We start from the raw sequence: 14924 nt of genomic DNA on the forward strand, positions 1-14924 counted from the left end.
TATTCCTTAGTTCAATGGGATGCCAATGTTAGGATGCCTGGGTCGTTGACCCAGGGGTTTTGAGTTTATTATATTATTTAGAATTTCTAGTCTTTGGGTTTTCGTTAGAGTCATGTCTTATGGTTTGTCTCTGTGTAATCCTTAGTTGCTGTCTTCCCTGTCTGCTATATCCCCGTGTCCAGTCAGTGTCTGTGTCTGCCCTGGTCCCACATCTCTGTTCCCTCTGTTGTAGTGCCTGCATGTGAGTCTGTGTCTTTTGTTCAGTCTGTGTTATGTGTTTCCTGTTTTACTTTGAAGGTCTCTGTCTTATCTCAGTGTGTTCAGTTTACGCTTCCTTGTCTCGTCAGTTCTGATTTGCCCCAGCTGTGTTTCCCTCCTGTTGTCCATTCCCTGATTGCTCCCTCTATGTATTTAAGCCCTGTGTTTCAGTTTGTCATTGTCGTGATCTACCGTTTATATAGCTGTGTGTTTTTTCAGTCCTCCGGTGTAAGTTTATTTTGATATTTCCAGTTATGTTATATTTGAGTTTAACATTAAAGCGGTTTTGAGTTTAAGTTTTGCCTCCGAGTGTCTGCACCTTGGGTCCTATTCCTGTCTGCACACAGCCGTTCCCTAACAGAAGATCGCGACCATAACATGGACCCAAGCAGACTCCGTGTGGTTTCGGCGACCCGCAGTTTCTGCCTTCCTCAAGGAGAGCGTGAGGCAGGAGGCTAAGCATGCCCGGGAGCTCGAGTCACCTTTCTATGGTTCACGTTTGGCTTGGGGAGGGCCCCGCAGCCTCCAAACTGCCATGGCTACGGCCGAGCCGGCGCCTATGCCTCAGGCGATCAGATTGAGCACATGCTCATTCTCTCCAGTCGCTACACCTCCGCCTCCACCCCTGGATTACCAGTCCGACAAGAGGGTTAAGCGGCGGAGGAAGAAGGATTACTGGACGCCGGACGTTAGACTCACTCCACTGCAGTCCTTCGCTCTGTTTTTGGGTCTGCCACGTTCTGAGCTTCACAAACTCTCTGCTTCCTCATCGCAGCCCGGTCTTTTGGAGGATACGCAGCCCAGTTTGCCACCTCCCACTTCCCGGAGAAAGCGACGCTCACGCGGTCGCCACTCTGTCTCTGCTGAGCCACTCCCCATGGTGAGGTATAATGACTGTTTTCATTCTGCTCCCTCTGAGCTGGAAAAAGACAATCATGTGCACACTGTAAATTCTGAGACTGTGCAAACTGTTAAGACTGTTAGACGTGGTGGTGGTAGGAAGCTAAAAAACATTTTAGAGGAGTCTGTGTTTGCTGAGCCTGCTCCTTTGCACCGTTGTGTTCCTGCTCCCAGCGCAGCGCTGCCCCAGCATTCCCCTGCACCTGTTTCAGTGCTTCAGGTGAGGGAGGCTGAGGTCCAGCTGGTCCCTGCTCCGGTGTCCAGGCCGGCTGAGCCTCTGCCTGTCGCTGCACCCATGCCAGCTCCTCGGGTGGGGACAGCAGCTGCCCAGCCATTGACTGTGCCTGTCCCGGCTCCCAGTGTGAGGATGACTGGGAACCAGTTAGCTCCGGCACCCGTACCTTCTCCTCGGGTGGGAGTGGCTGGTGTCCGGCAGGCACCTGCACCTGTTTCTGACCTCGCTGGAGGCTCAGGTGAGCCCGTCCAGCAGTTTTCTTCAGGTTCTGGAGGCTCAGGGGAACTAGCTCAGCTTACTGCGGATCCACCACCTTACCCACCATTACTACCATCTTTACAACAGTCGATACATATTAAACTTCTCTCCGTAGCTCAGACTTTAGCTCACCTATCAGCTCAGTCACCTGCTCAGTTCTCACCTCAGTCATTTACTCCACCGCCTGTTCCTGCTGGAGGGTCCGAGGGGCCCGTCCAGCCTTCGTCTGCCTCCGCTGGAGGGTCCGAGGGGCCCGTCCAGCCTTCGTCTGCCTCCGCTGGAGGGTCCGAGGGGCCCGTCCAGCCTTCGTCTGCCTCCGCTGGAGGGTCCGAGGGGCCCGTCCAGCCTTCGCCTGCCTCCGCTGGGGGGTCCGAGGGACCGCTTCAGCCGCCTGTTCCCGCTGGAGGGTCCGAGGGGCCCGTCCAGCCGCCTGTTCCCGCTGGAGGGTCCGAAGGGCCCGTCCAGCCCCCTGTTCCCGCTGGAGGGTCCGAGGGACCGCTCCAGCCCCCTGTTCCCGCTGGAGGGTCCGAGGGACCGCTTCAGCCGCCTGTTCCCGCTGGAGGGTCCGAGGGACCGCTTCAGCCGCCTGTTCCCGCTGGAGGGTCCGAGGGACCGCTTCAGCCGCCTGTTCCCGCTGGAGGGTCCGAGGGGCCCGTCCAGCCGCCTGCGTCGCCTGCAGCGCCACCACCTGCGGCTCCCACGCCGTTCCCTGCAGCGCCGCCCTCGCCTGGTCCAGCCTCCGTGTCTTCGCCCTCGCCTGGTCCGCCCTCCGTGTCTTCGCCCTCGCCTGGTCCGCCCTCCGTGTCTTCGCCCTCGCCTGGCCCGCCCTCCGTGTCTTCGCCCTCGCCTGGCCCGCCCTCCGTGTCTTCGCCCTCGCCTGGCCCGCCCTCCGTGTCTTCGCCCTCGCCTGGCCCGCCCTCCGTGTCTTCGCCCTCGCCTGGCCCGCCCTCCGTGTCTTCGCCCTCGTCTGGTCCGGGTTCAGCTTCAGCCTCTGCGTCGCCTGGTCCGGCCTCCGTGTCTTCGCCTTCGGCGTCGCCTGGTCCTGCCTCCGTGTCTTCGCCTTCGGCGTCGCCTGGTCCTGCCTCGCTCCGTCTATCTTCGTCTGCGCCTGAGGTCCCCATGCCGTCTGGTCCTGCTCGTCCTGCACGTCCTGCACGGCCTGTTCGTCCTGCACGGCCTGTCCGGCCTGCTCGTCCACGTTCCGGGCCGATGACTGGACGTCACTGCCGTCACGGACGGCCCCCTGACCTACTCGTTCGCCGCCGGTGCCTCCGGCCCGGCCGGCCTCCTGACCTGCTCCGTCGCCGCCGGTGCCTCCCGCCTGCCCGGCCCCCTGAACTGTCCTCTTGGCTCTTGGGCCGCCTGTCTCCGGGCCGGCCTCCTGAACCTTTTCGAGACTGTTACCTGGGCCTCTGCGCCTTTCATGGGCTTTTGTCTGTTTTCTTTTGGACTGTTGCTGGGCCGCAGTGCTGTTGTTTTGTTCTGTTTTGGGCTTTTGCTCCCTGTATTTTTTTTCTCTGGCTCCGTGTGTTTGTTTCATTTCGGTCCCTCCATCCTGTTCCCCCGCCGCCTACCCTGGTTGGGTTGTTTTTTGTTTTGGTGTTTCGGGTTGGGCTGTCTGGGAGCCAGCCCTTTAGGGGGGGATACTGTTAGGATGCCTGGGTCGTTGACCCAGGGGTTTTGAGTTTATTATATTATTTAGAATTTCTAGTCTTTGGGTTTTCGTTAGAGTCATGTCTTATGGTTTGTCTCTGTGTAATCCTTAGTTGCTGTCTTCCCTGTCTGCTGTATCCCCGTGTCCAGTCAGTGTCTGCCCTGGTCCCACATCTCTGTTCCCTCTGTTGTAGTGCCTGCATGTGAGTCTGTGTCTTTTGTTCAGTCTGTGTTATGTGTTTCCTGTTTTACTTTGAAGGTCTCTGTCTTATCTCAGTGTGTTCAGTTTACGCTTCCTTGTCTCGTCAGTTCTGATTTGCCCCAGCTGTGTTTCCCTCCTGTTGTCCATTCCCTGATTGCTCCCTCTATGTATTTAAGCCCTGTGTTTCAGTTTGTCATTGTCGTGATCTACCGTTTATATAGCTGTGTGTTTTTTCAGTCCTCCGGTGTAAGTTTATTTTGATATTTCCAGTTATGTTATATTTGAGTTTAACATTAAAGCGGTTTTGAGTTTAAGTTTTGCCTCAGAGTGTCTGCACCTTGGGTCCTATTCCTGTCTGCACACAGCCGTTCCCTAACAGCCAATTGTTTTTCTGCTGTAATGACTGGTTTTAGATTGTAAGACCTTCCTGGGCTTCCTCCAAACATGCTTTTTATTAATCCCTGAGAGAAAAATCTTGCCAGATTCCACTTAGCTCACTCCCATGTCTGCAAACAATTAAACAATCAAACAGAACCATTCCAAGAGGAAGTTAGCCTATTATTCTGAATTACAGTTTAAGAGATTGTATTTCCTTGTCTTGTTTCCTTGACACAGTGTCTCATGTGTCCCTGATCAGCACATCACTCGTGGTTAATCAAGCTCACATTCTACTTTGACGTGCTCTTCCTTTTCTAATGGGTAACATGGAGCTTTCAAAATCTTCTGTCTGGCCACTTTCCAGAGAGCCAAATGAGCCTACTGTGCAGTTCAAAATGTTGTCAATCAAATCATTTTAGAGTTTTGTCTTATGTTGAGCTGCAAAATCTTTTGAAATCTGGGTTATAAGATCATATACAGTTTTGATCAAACTGCTTGCTGGGAAATGCTTTTTTTCTTCCACTGTATAACCAGAAATGTTTACCAGAAAGCAGCAGGATATCCCCAAAGCATCAGGAAAGACATCCGCATAACTAATCAACCCTAAACCGCAGAGACCCCTAAGTGGCTGGATTCACATATCCTTATGCGTTCACCCCAGTCAGATCCTGTATCTAGCAGGGGTAAAGTCCACTAATCAGGCTTTAAGTCATCTTTATTGACCATGAATTAATTCCAAGGTCCCCCACAAATAACTTGACCGAGATGGGTGTTTAATGGCTTAATGATGGAGCAATTAATCCATCTAAGAGCTTTCTTTCTCCATTTTTGACAGACCCCTCTAATGTTCGCTGTTTTGACTTTAGAATTGTAGTATTTTTACCTACATGAGAGATGACTTCAAGGATGTGTTTTTAAGACATGTCCACCACTTTGATCTAAACTATAATAATTACAGCAGTTAAATAGATTGGCATGAAACCTTTAAATACTTTGGTAATCTTGTATTATTGTTTGTATTTATCCTGTAAAATACCCCCAAATCTTCTGGACTGACTGGCATTTGATGTACATATTACTCTGGTACCAGTGTGACGTGATTGACAGATTTGAGTAAAATATTAGCTTTTAGACTGTCTATTTGGAAATTGGAAATCATGATGAATGTACTTTTTAAGGTCAAAATTTCAGTTTGCGCAATGCTGACACACTCAAATAATCACTGGATGTTAATCCATAGACCTCCATATTTAAAATGTCTAATCTGATCATTAAATTATAAATATGTTTTGGTCTCTGCACTTAATTTTCTATACAGAGTAGATTTCTTGTAAATGTATTTTGGGGAAATATTGTATTAAAGTCTAAGATTAATATGTTTGGGGGTGTGGCCTCTTTGACTGTCAGGTAAATGATTACATTTGTAGCTGCTACCTGTCAGCTTCTCTTCAGCTAGAGTTCCTGAACTGGACCTCTGGACTAGCTACGGAGTTAATTGTACTCAAAAACCAGTCAAGAAGTCTGAGCTCCAGTTTTGGTGAGGGAAATACTAGGATTTTATTTGGATGTTACTAAGCACAAATTAGCAGATATTCGTGTCTTTGCGAAACACCCATACAGTCTACTGATGTAGCTTGAAAACTAAGCTAGCTAGCATTACCCGGCTAGCTTTGCTTATGGGGCCAGAAGTGATAATATATAGCAGAGTGTGGTGTGCTAAGGCAAGACAGTAGTAATGGTCAAGTTAAGTCTACAAAATGCAAAACAGTAAATTAATCTGCTTTAAATTTCCACAGGAATCCATCAATTACTTGATAAATGTCTGTACAAAGTTAATCTCTAATCCAACCAAGCTTTCCTGAGTTTTTCTGATAACCAATGTTTTAAAGATCTGCTTTAAAATGCCTTAAATATGATAAGGTCAGAAGAGGAAAGCCAACATGACAGATGTGTTTCTGTCTCATTAATCATTAAAGTACCCCAGTGTGTTAGCTATGTCTACTTCTACATTAACACACTGTGTCAACAACAATGCCACAATCTGTTCCTGAAATAGACATTTTCCCGGAATCAATTCACTCAGTATCTCAGATTGGGGAATGGAGGGGTGGGAGGGAGGATACCAGGGAGGGAGAGATGGGATCAGAGCCGGATTAGAGTGAAGCTGTAATTTACTGACTAAGAGCTGGGAAAGAGCTTCACATTATCACCACCTTTTTTTTCTTTGGTGATTTGAATTCTTAGAAGTGTTTTGCTTTAATGTTGAGCTATAGCATGATGGTACATGCTATAGCTTGGCTATCTTGTTCAGCTCAGTGTCTAATATTAGTGTCAGGAAAAAACTGGACCATATGGCACAATCTTGAAGATATTTCACATTTTCATCTTGAATTCAACCTTGCTCTATGAGTCATGTTTTGTTACTGGGTGTTACGTGACTCAAAAATCCTTTTTTTCCCTCAAGGCTTACAGTTTGTTAAGTCTTCAGTTAAGCATTTGTAGCAAATACCATTAATGATTTGTTTTGACATAGGCTAGAAGCTGCAGGTTGCAGACAGAAGTAATATTTAGAGTCACATGGAAGCCAGTTTACTGGGAGTCTGGGAGTTTAAGGAGATTATGATTATATTTAAACTTGTAACAGCCATCCGGCCTATTTGTGGCCACAGGAAGTACAGTCCTGTTGCTGCTATCTCGATGCAGATGTGAGCAGCTGTGCATCGTTCCTGCCGGAGATAGAGTGAAAGCACCTGGCAGCTTAAAGCTCTGGAGTTCAATCCTGATAAACAAACAAGTAAGCAAAAGGGGGCAAATCACAGTTAAGCCCAGTAAAGACGGATGCGTTTGGAATAACCCCAGGCGGCAAGTGAACCAAAGAGATCCTGACCCAATAGGGTCTCTGGGTTTACCAAAGTCCAAGGTCTTGGCTTATATGGGTATCCACCCAGATGCTCCAAATGTTGCTGCTGCTATTCTGGCCAGGATTTGAAAGTAGGAAAGGAACGGCACCTCAAAAATAAGCAAATATTTGCAGTGAAGTATTTTATTGTTCTCCCATTTTTTTTGTTCCATCCCATTTGATCTTGCTCTTACTTGACTCCACTTCCAGCATGTTGTAGGGTTTAAGGGAAACCTCAGTAATGCAGTGCCTTTGTCTGGTCTTATGCTGCCTCGTCCTTCTTTTGAAATCTTTTTTTTTTTTTATTCTTAAGGCTCCCCCCTCTTCCTCACAGAGAAATCCACAGGGGTTTTTAACCATCCCACCTGCAGAGAGAATAATATCCTAAATCCATATTAGTGCTCTTTCCCAAAAGCTTTGGTCAACAGATGGTTTACCCAAATCCCCTGGACCTCCCATCCAAAGCCCCCCAGCCCCATTTGACTCTGAGCTTGGACATGTGTTGACAGGGTCCCTATTATATTAAAAAAATGACTCCGGGAGTCCCTGTCATATGTTATTTATGGCCTTTTGTGTTTCTAAAGCCCTCTACAGGACATATCTAAAATAAATTCTCCATTTTACTTCATGTAAATAATAATTATACATAAACACACAATCGGAATGTAGCAGTCTGAAAAGACAAAACTGAGGAAGTGTGACTATTCATGATGCCATAAAAAGAAGCCTTTTCATCAGGTATGCTGCTGAATTTCCTGCAATCAACATGTTTTGATTCACACTTCACTGCTGATTTTTCTCAGCTGGCTATGAGATAAGCAGTAAGGATTGCTGTGCCAGAACCAATTAGGGCTAACCCGGCGCTGTTCAGGAAGTGTCCCTGCTGCTGGCTTTTGCCGTGCTCGGTCATTAAGCCCAACAGGAGTGGCTGGTTAATTGTAATCCTTCTGTGCTGGAACAACAGCCACACTGCCGTGAACCCAGTTTAGTCCCCCCTCCCATCAGAAAACAAGTTAGTTCAAGCTGCTTGTCATGTGTCAAATGGCTTTGCCGCTTGTTGTCCCAGGAAACAATGGCGACCAATCAGGAGTCATCTCTGAGAAAGAATGACTGATAATATTAATCCTACATAAAAGAGAGATTTCAGAAATGTCAGCTGATTTTTTTTTTGTCCATTTTGCCAACATTTGCAGGGGTTTTCCTCTAACAGCAATTAATGGTTAAATATCATACAGGAAAAAAGACAAATTCTCTAAAAAAAAAAAAAAAATGTATCAAAATGTAAAGTTACTACAGGGAAAAGGAGAGAAGTCAGTGAACCAATGAAATTTAATTTTGTTTTAATTACATCATACAATCCCAACAACAGTCACCTCAAGGTGCGTTACTGTATTTTAAAAGGTAAAGACCCTACAATAATACATCGATAAGGAACTTTTCAAAGACCCATCCGAGACGCATGGTAAAGAGGAGTGGCATCCATAGTCTAAACACTACACAACAAATAAAGAAAAGATGGGAGAGATGGCAGATACCAGTTATCCAGTTCAGTGGAGAAGCACAAAATCTCAAGCATGGACAACGTTTTTGTGGGAAAACATTGCTCAGTTCTCTATTACCCCTCATATGAAAGCATGCCATGATAATGGTAAACCTTTATGCTGGAGGAGCATAGCTCTCAATCTGCCATCTTACTCTCTGGGTATGTGAACACGTTCAGAATATATAATAATTAATGGATCCTTTATTTCTCCAGCTAAAAGTCTCACTTAAATAAAAAAAACAAACCCTGCTTTTCAAGAGCGATCTGGGCATGAGGGCAACATTACTGGAGAGAGCTTCATCGGGCTCTGCCTATGGTCCTCAACACAAGCATACCAATACAAGGCCTTTTTTGGATGAATAGAAAAGTAGAAAAAGTAGAAAAAGGTTGTCACTGAAAGATGGCTAACTAACTAAACAGATGTGCCAAAGGACACCTGGGGGGAGAGGTTGGTTTCTCTTTAAATATGACCTTAAACCTTAAACTTAACCAATAACTTTCTCAAGGTGAGAAGTAGGATTAGTGTTGAGTTTTGTGCTAAATCGGCACATATAAGAAAATTTATAGTTTTAATTAAGTCATGCATTTATTTTAGCAGAACAGATTTACTGTCAGATGTTTTTCTTCCTTCTTCCACGTAGACAAAATTCTTTAAAAAGGCATCAAGCAAATGCAGACTTAGTTCCAGCTACTAGATGTCTCACCAATGACTCTGCTCCAATGTGGGGACTGGACTCCAGGAGACCTGTTCTCCCTCTTATGTTCATTTGGGCGATTGCTGAGCACGTAGAGCAATCGCACTTCTCCTTCACCCCTTTTCCTCCTTCCCTGTGCGCCACAATCTGCCACTTTTACATGCCATTAGATTTTGTCTTCTCTCTGTTATAGTTCTTTTGTTTTAATCTCCCTATACTCTCCTTTTTTCTCTTCTCTTTTACCTCACCCCACATTCAGGCAAGCATATCAATACAAGGACACCAGAAGCAAAAGGTTTGGATGAATACTTAGAAAGTAGAAAAAGGTTCTGACTGAAAGATGGCCAACTAACTAAACAGATGTGCCAAAGGACACCTGGGGGGAGAGGTTGATTTCTCTTTAAATATGACCTTAAACTCTAACCCACAATTTTCTCAAGGTTAGAGGTAGGATTAGTGTTGAGTTTTGTGCTAAATAAGCACATATAGGAAAACGTGAAGATGTTACATTTTAAATTAAGTCCTGCTTTTATTTTAGCAGCACAGATTTATTGTCAGATGTTTTTCTTCCTTTTTCTTCCTTCTCAAAGTGTTGAGAAAAATGAGTATGATTCCAGATCTGAATGAGTTAAAATAAGTGATTGAAGGTGATCTACTAATTAATTATTTAGTTGTTTTTTTTTTCATTACATGTGTCATCATCTCCTTATTGTGAACTCCTTGTTTCTAATATATCCAAATATGCACGGCCAAATTAGTACAGATTCACTTTACATAGTATATTTTCAAAATAAGAAAAGTTGCTAGTACCTTCTCTTATTTTTTTTTTCTCTCGTGCTTTGCACACCTGTGAACTGTAATACTGACAATTTTTTTTCTTTAAAAGATTATGCAACACTGCCTTTAAGATGGCCGTCTTTTCTCCTGCGGTGCTTACCTACAGTATAGAATGCAGCTGAAAGGAATGTCATCTTGGTTTACGGTCTTTTTGCCTTTCTGTGAGGTCCCATTTGTGCATCGTAGGGAGGAATGTGAAGAATGTCAAGTCTGCAGTACAGAAACCTTACAGGGAACACATGACTGAGAATGACTGATGACTGATGCAGTATAAAAAGACTGATGCTTTTTATACTGAAATCAGTATAAAATATTGTTGGTGATTCTGAGCCTAGATGGAGGCCGTACATTCGACGGAAATGACTACATTTGGAAAACGACATCATCTCTTGTGTTACTTTCCCAAAGCAGTCCCATCCAGCTGCTGTTCCACGGACAGTGACTAAAGTTCCTTGAATCACTATTTTACTGTCTGCGTTGACTCTCATATTGTCAGACAGTTTAGAAATGTTAGGTATGTAGGATATTTTCACTCTAGCTATACTCATTCACTGCTCCCTATTTAATGAGTTAATTAGCAGAAATCCTCTGAGCAGGCTATGGTTACAGTAAATCACCCAATTTACTTTCAATAAAATCACCCAATCAACTCGAGGAACTCTGTCGTTAGGAGTGTTCACGGCTTCCTCCAACTGTAGTGTCACGGTTGTGAATGTTGTCCTTGCATGTGTCTCTTCTATTCATTTTTTAAAAGCAAAAGCTTTTTTAGCACCTTTTCAAGCACATTTTTCTGTGTGGCTTTGAAGCGTGCCGCATTATGTGCTGTAATTTGTTCCTGGATAACTTGTATACATGTGCGCTGCAATAATTGTATAAGAGAAATTGTATATCTACTGTACCACAAAGAGTGTCTGGTTACACTGCTGGTGTATTCTATACTATATCTCTATGAGCATGCACAATGCAGTGTGTATCCTATGTTATGGTGTGTGTGAACTTGATCCATTTGATCTCTGACCAGAGATGTTAACACAGCATGGGAGTGTGACACTCCTAGTGTAGCCGTCAGCATGGAGTGTCAGGTCACGTGGCCTGTGCGTCCAGAACTAGCACGCAATCCTGTGTCAGCTGCTGTCAAGGTGCTGCAGGTGCTTTCTGCACTGGCTTTCCCACACTGAAGGGCACTGGGGGGCATGGACACCTTAGCTGCCTATTCAACCAACACACTGCCTCGGACGGGCAAGCAGGGCTGGGCTCCTCCCCTCTCAATAGCACGGGGCCGCTCCTCTCTCCTTAGTCCAACAATGGCCACTGCTATCACTGCCCAGCAATACAAACCAGGGCGGGGACCCGCCAAGTGCTCATAAAAGACTCTGTCACTTTGACACAGGCAATCAGAGAGCTTGCCTTTATGGAAACCATAGAAAGAAAAATAGGGCTTTCTCTCAATCTCCCTCTCTTTCCTGCTCACTTTCCAATTCAGAATTCCTCCCTGTCCTTTTGTCTCGGGGCTCACCTGTGCCTGATGTGACATGTTGAGTGTATCAGTCAGGTTGTGCATGCTCTCTGGCCTGTGTGTCACGTCTACCACAAAGCAGAAGTTCAGGCAGGAAGATTCTGCCCTTATCCAGCTGTTTTCAGTGCATCATCACTTTCCCTTTCACACGCTGTCAAAATCATTTCATTCACAATTTCAGCATTGCTGTGATTGTCCACTGATCTTTGACCCTGTTCTTGGACCTGGTTCTTTAAATATCAACATGAATTTTTCTCTCTGTCTTTCAGACCCTCACATTGTCCATCTGGATGTCCACAGCGTGTTGAAGTTTCTGTCACATATCCACTAGCTCTGCTCCAACACAGAGAATGGCAGTCCTGTCCTCTCTGTTATTTTCATTTGGGTGATTGCTGAGCATGTAGAGTAATCACATGAAGCACTGAACACTTCTCCTTCACCCCTTCTTCTTATTCCCTGTGTGTTAATCTGCCACTTTTACATGCCATTAAATTTTGTCTTCTCTCTGTTATAGTTCTTTTGTTTTAGTCTCCCTATACTCTCCTTTTTTCTCTTATCTTTTACCTCACCGCACATTCAAGCACAGCTGACTGCTGCCCCTCCTTGTGCCTGCTTCTTTTGGAGATTTCCTCCTGTTAAAAGGGAGTTCTTTTTCCACGCCACTGCAAATGCTTCCCATAGGTTTGATAAAGTGTCTGAAGACATTGTGAATTGTCTCTATATAAAAAACGCTTTATTTAATCTGTGATCAACACTTTGTTCTTTCTTATTGCTTCAGTAAAATTTTGCTAGAAACATTTTGCTAGAAAAATAATGTTTAAAATGTTTTTAGTATTTTTTCCCTGCAAGTTATATTTTTGCTCTGCATGCTCACCTCTTTACAGCTTCATTAATGGCTCACTCTCTAGTGTTGACCAGAAATAACATGGACGTAGCCACAGCGAGGTCACCCATTGGTTATGAAGCCTTGAGCTGAGCATTTTCACTGTCGCCTTCTTGGTGTTTTTTAAGATGAGCAAACCACAAGCCCTCCTTCTGAGCCTAACGATTAGCATAATGTCAACTTTTTATTATGAACTAAAAGCGGTGAATGAGCCAGTGAAGTCAACAGTACTTACTGAGGTCACAAAGCAAGGGAGCTGAGAGCCATTTTCCAATAGATGTCTATACAACAGGAAGTGTTTTTAGTAGTCAGAGGAGCCGCCCCCTGCTGACCTTTAGAGAGAATGGAGGTATTCTGGTTTGGCTTCTCTTTTTAAATCAGCAAGCTGCTCCCATCTTTTATACAGTTTGTGGTGCTGGTATGATCAGCATCTCTGGCTCCTCTCACCATTCATAACAGTTTCACATTGCACAAGTTGTCAGTTAGTAAGTACACCTACTGACTTTTACTACAACGTTTCTTTCTTTACTGAAGTTACTTCTTTAAATTCAAGTCCAAAGTAATAGAAATAGGAAGATCTATTATGTGAAAGAATATATGCCACACCATAAAATGCTCTATTAAAATGCTGTCTATATATAATTGCTCATTACATTTGTTTAAAAATCATTATGATGTTGATTTTTTGTAAATTAAACAAATATGAAAAATCACTTTAAGGTGGCACTGGTTGTTTCAGCTGTACTTGTCTCATGTCTTCTAACAAATGTTCATTTTCCTTATATAAGTCTTAAGTATTAAATTGACTCTAATAGCTGTGTTGAAATAGGCTGGAGTTGATGTTCTTTCTGCATACCAAAAAAAGGCTCCCTTTCTACTATTTCTAAATTTAATTCCCTGTAACTTGCTTCAGGCTCATTAAAATCATCATATTCGTTACTGTGTGGCTGTAGGAGCTCGATCCAGCCCTGGAATTATAATTAAATACTCACAAACATGCCTTCATGGAGTGCCGCCTTTTCCACTTTGAGTGATTTATCTTGTTGTACTTCAGTGCACACTTTTACTGTCAGGAATGTACACGACGTTTTTGGCATTCACACTCAAAACATTTTTTTTTTTCGCATCGAAATCATCATTATTCAGCCTGACATATTTGGTATCTTTGGAAGCTTTGGGATCAGCACAGAGCTGCATGTTATTTACTGACATTTAAAGTGAGCTGTGAAATAGTTATATAATGTACGTGCAGCAACACGCAGGAAGCCCCTAAGCGCCTGAAACAAGGTGGAAGCAGAACCTCAGTAAATAGATTTCAGATATTCTTTTTAAAAACTGTTTAGAAAGGAATGCAGCTGGGATAAATAAGGCTCTGGCAAATTGTTGCACCGGTCGAGTGTCTAAGTCACTGTGTGGAGATAACAGCGATATCTTGAGTGCACTTTGATGTTTTTGATCATTATTGCAGCTGCATATCGAGTGGAGATTGAGTATGTCTATTTATCTATTGATAGGATTTATTTACTGATTGAAGTTGCAGTGAAGTAAATAAGAGAATGACGGCATAAAGTTGTTCGAATTCAGTTTGGCTGCTGATAAAGTGTGATACAGGCTGCTTCTTGCTTCAGCGCCTTCACACAGGGATGGCAATATAAGTCTGTTTCACATTTTACAATTAGGGACATGAAAAACTGCTTAGTTACTAACAAATGAGTGAAAATCTGGAATGATATTTCTGCTCAGTGCTTGGATCAGAATGTAGAAAGTAAAGCATTAGACTGATCTATGGGTAGTTATGAGCCCTCACTGGTTCTGTATAATAGCGTCCATATAATCCTGCATATAGAGGTTCATTTGTGCACTTGATTCATGGAGGTCATGTGGTTTTTGGGAATAAATCTAATGCTGAGTGGTCTTTCTTTTGAATTGTACTGTATTGAATTGTCCCTTTATCAGCTAACATTCCAAGCTAACCACTGGCAGATTTGTGGAGCTGACTCACAATTAGCAAAACCAAGTCTGTATGGAAAATACTACCTGCCGAATACCTTGCTAACTTGTGTGTAAAGTCAAAAAGTATTGATTTCAGCATAATCAAGGAACTACATATTGTCTATAGGACATCCTACTGAGCATATATATGTGTGTGTGTATGCTCAGTATAATATAGTGCATCTTCTAATTCGTAAAGACACGTGCATGCTTGCGTGCACACACATGAAAGAAATAAAGAGCAGATGAAAGTATGTCAGGTATTGTGTACTGGTTCTGTAGAGTACAATAGCAGGATAATATGTGATAGGATCTTGCAGGGTTGCATTATGTTCAGGCTTTTGTTAAGTACAAAGTACTGCCTGCATAGTATCCGCTGCATCTGTGGATTACCTTTTAAATGTTTGATTTAGAGCACGTGTGGAATTTCACCATAAGCGGGATTTTTCTCCCTAACAAATATCTTTTTGCAGTGACTGCCAAGCTGGCAGAGAGTATGTTAATTCTTCTTAATTCTATTTTTTTAAATTATTTTATTGGTGCGTGAAAACCTGATGACAAAACATGATTTTGTCCATGCACCTCTGGCTCTCCCAAAGCTCATCAGGAATTAATTCATACACAGATTAATATTTGTGATGTGGCGTGTTTCACCACTGTGACCCTGTGAAGAAT

The 14924-nt window shown here is 43.9% G+C and overlaps 1 protein-coding gene and 1 long non-coding RNA gene across 3 annotated transcripts in view; both read left to right on the forward strand.

The window, feature by feature from the left end:
• Positions 1-13110, forward strand: part of LOC146500946 (uncharacterized) — a 51688-nt gene extending 38578 nt beyond the window's left edge. Inside the window, exon 3 of one of the 2 annotated variants that reach the window (XR_014869841.1) lies at positions 3886-11637. This is a non-coding gene — a long non-coding RNA (uncharacterized LOC146500946). The other variant, XR_014869843.1, reaches the window with a different exon arrangement.
• LOC146500947 (uncharacterized) lies at positions 15-3879 on the forward strand. Its single transcript, XM_085136560.1, has 5 exons — positions 15-27; positions 651-1441; positions 1541-1837; positions 1997-2161; positions 2273-3879. The coding sequence occupies exons 1-5, from the start codon at positions 15-17 to the stop codon at positions 3302-3304; spliced, it is 2298 nt and encodes a 765-aa protein (XP_084992686.1). The 3' UTR covers positions 3305-3879.
• Positions 13111-14924: the final 1814 nt, after the last annotated feature.

The sequence above is a fragment of the Neolamprologus multifasciatus genome, chromosome 16, assembly GCF_963576455.1.
Source record: "Neolamprologus multifasciatus chromosome 16, fNeoMul1.2, whole genome shotgun sequence".
Taxonomy (NCBI): domain Eukaryota; kingdom Metazoa; phylum Chordata; class Actinopteri; order Cichliformes; family Cichlidae; genus Neolamprologus; species Neolamprologus multifasciatus.

Coding starts and splice junctions, on each gene's coding strand:
- LOC146500947 (XM_085136560.1), top strand. Junction 1,442..1,540: donor GGCCGGCTGAGCCTCTGCCT/GTCGCTGCACCC, acceptor ACTGGGAACCAG/TTAGCTCCGGCACCCGTACC. Junction 1,838..1,996: donor AGTCATTTACTCCACCGCCT/GTTCCTGCTGGA, acceptor GGGCCCGTCCAG/CCTTCGCCTGCCTCCGCTGG.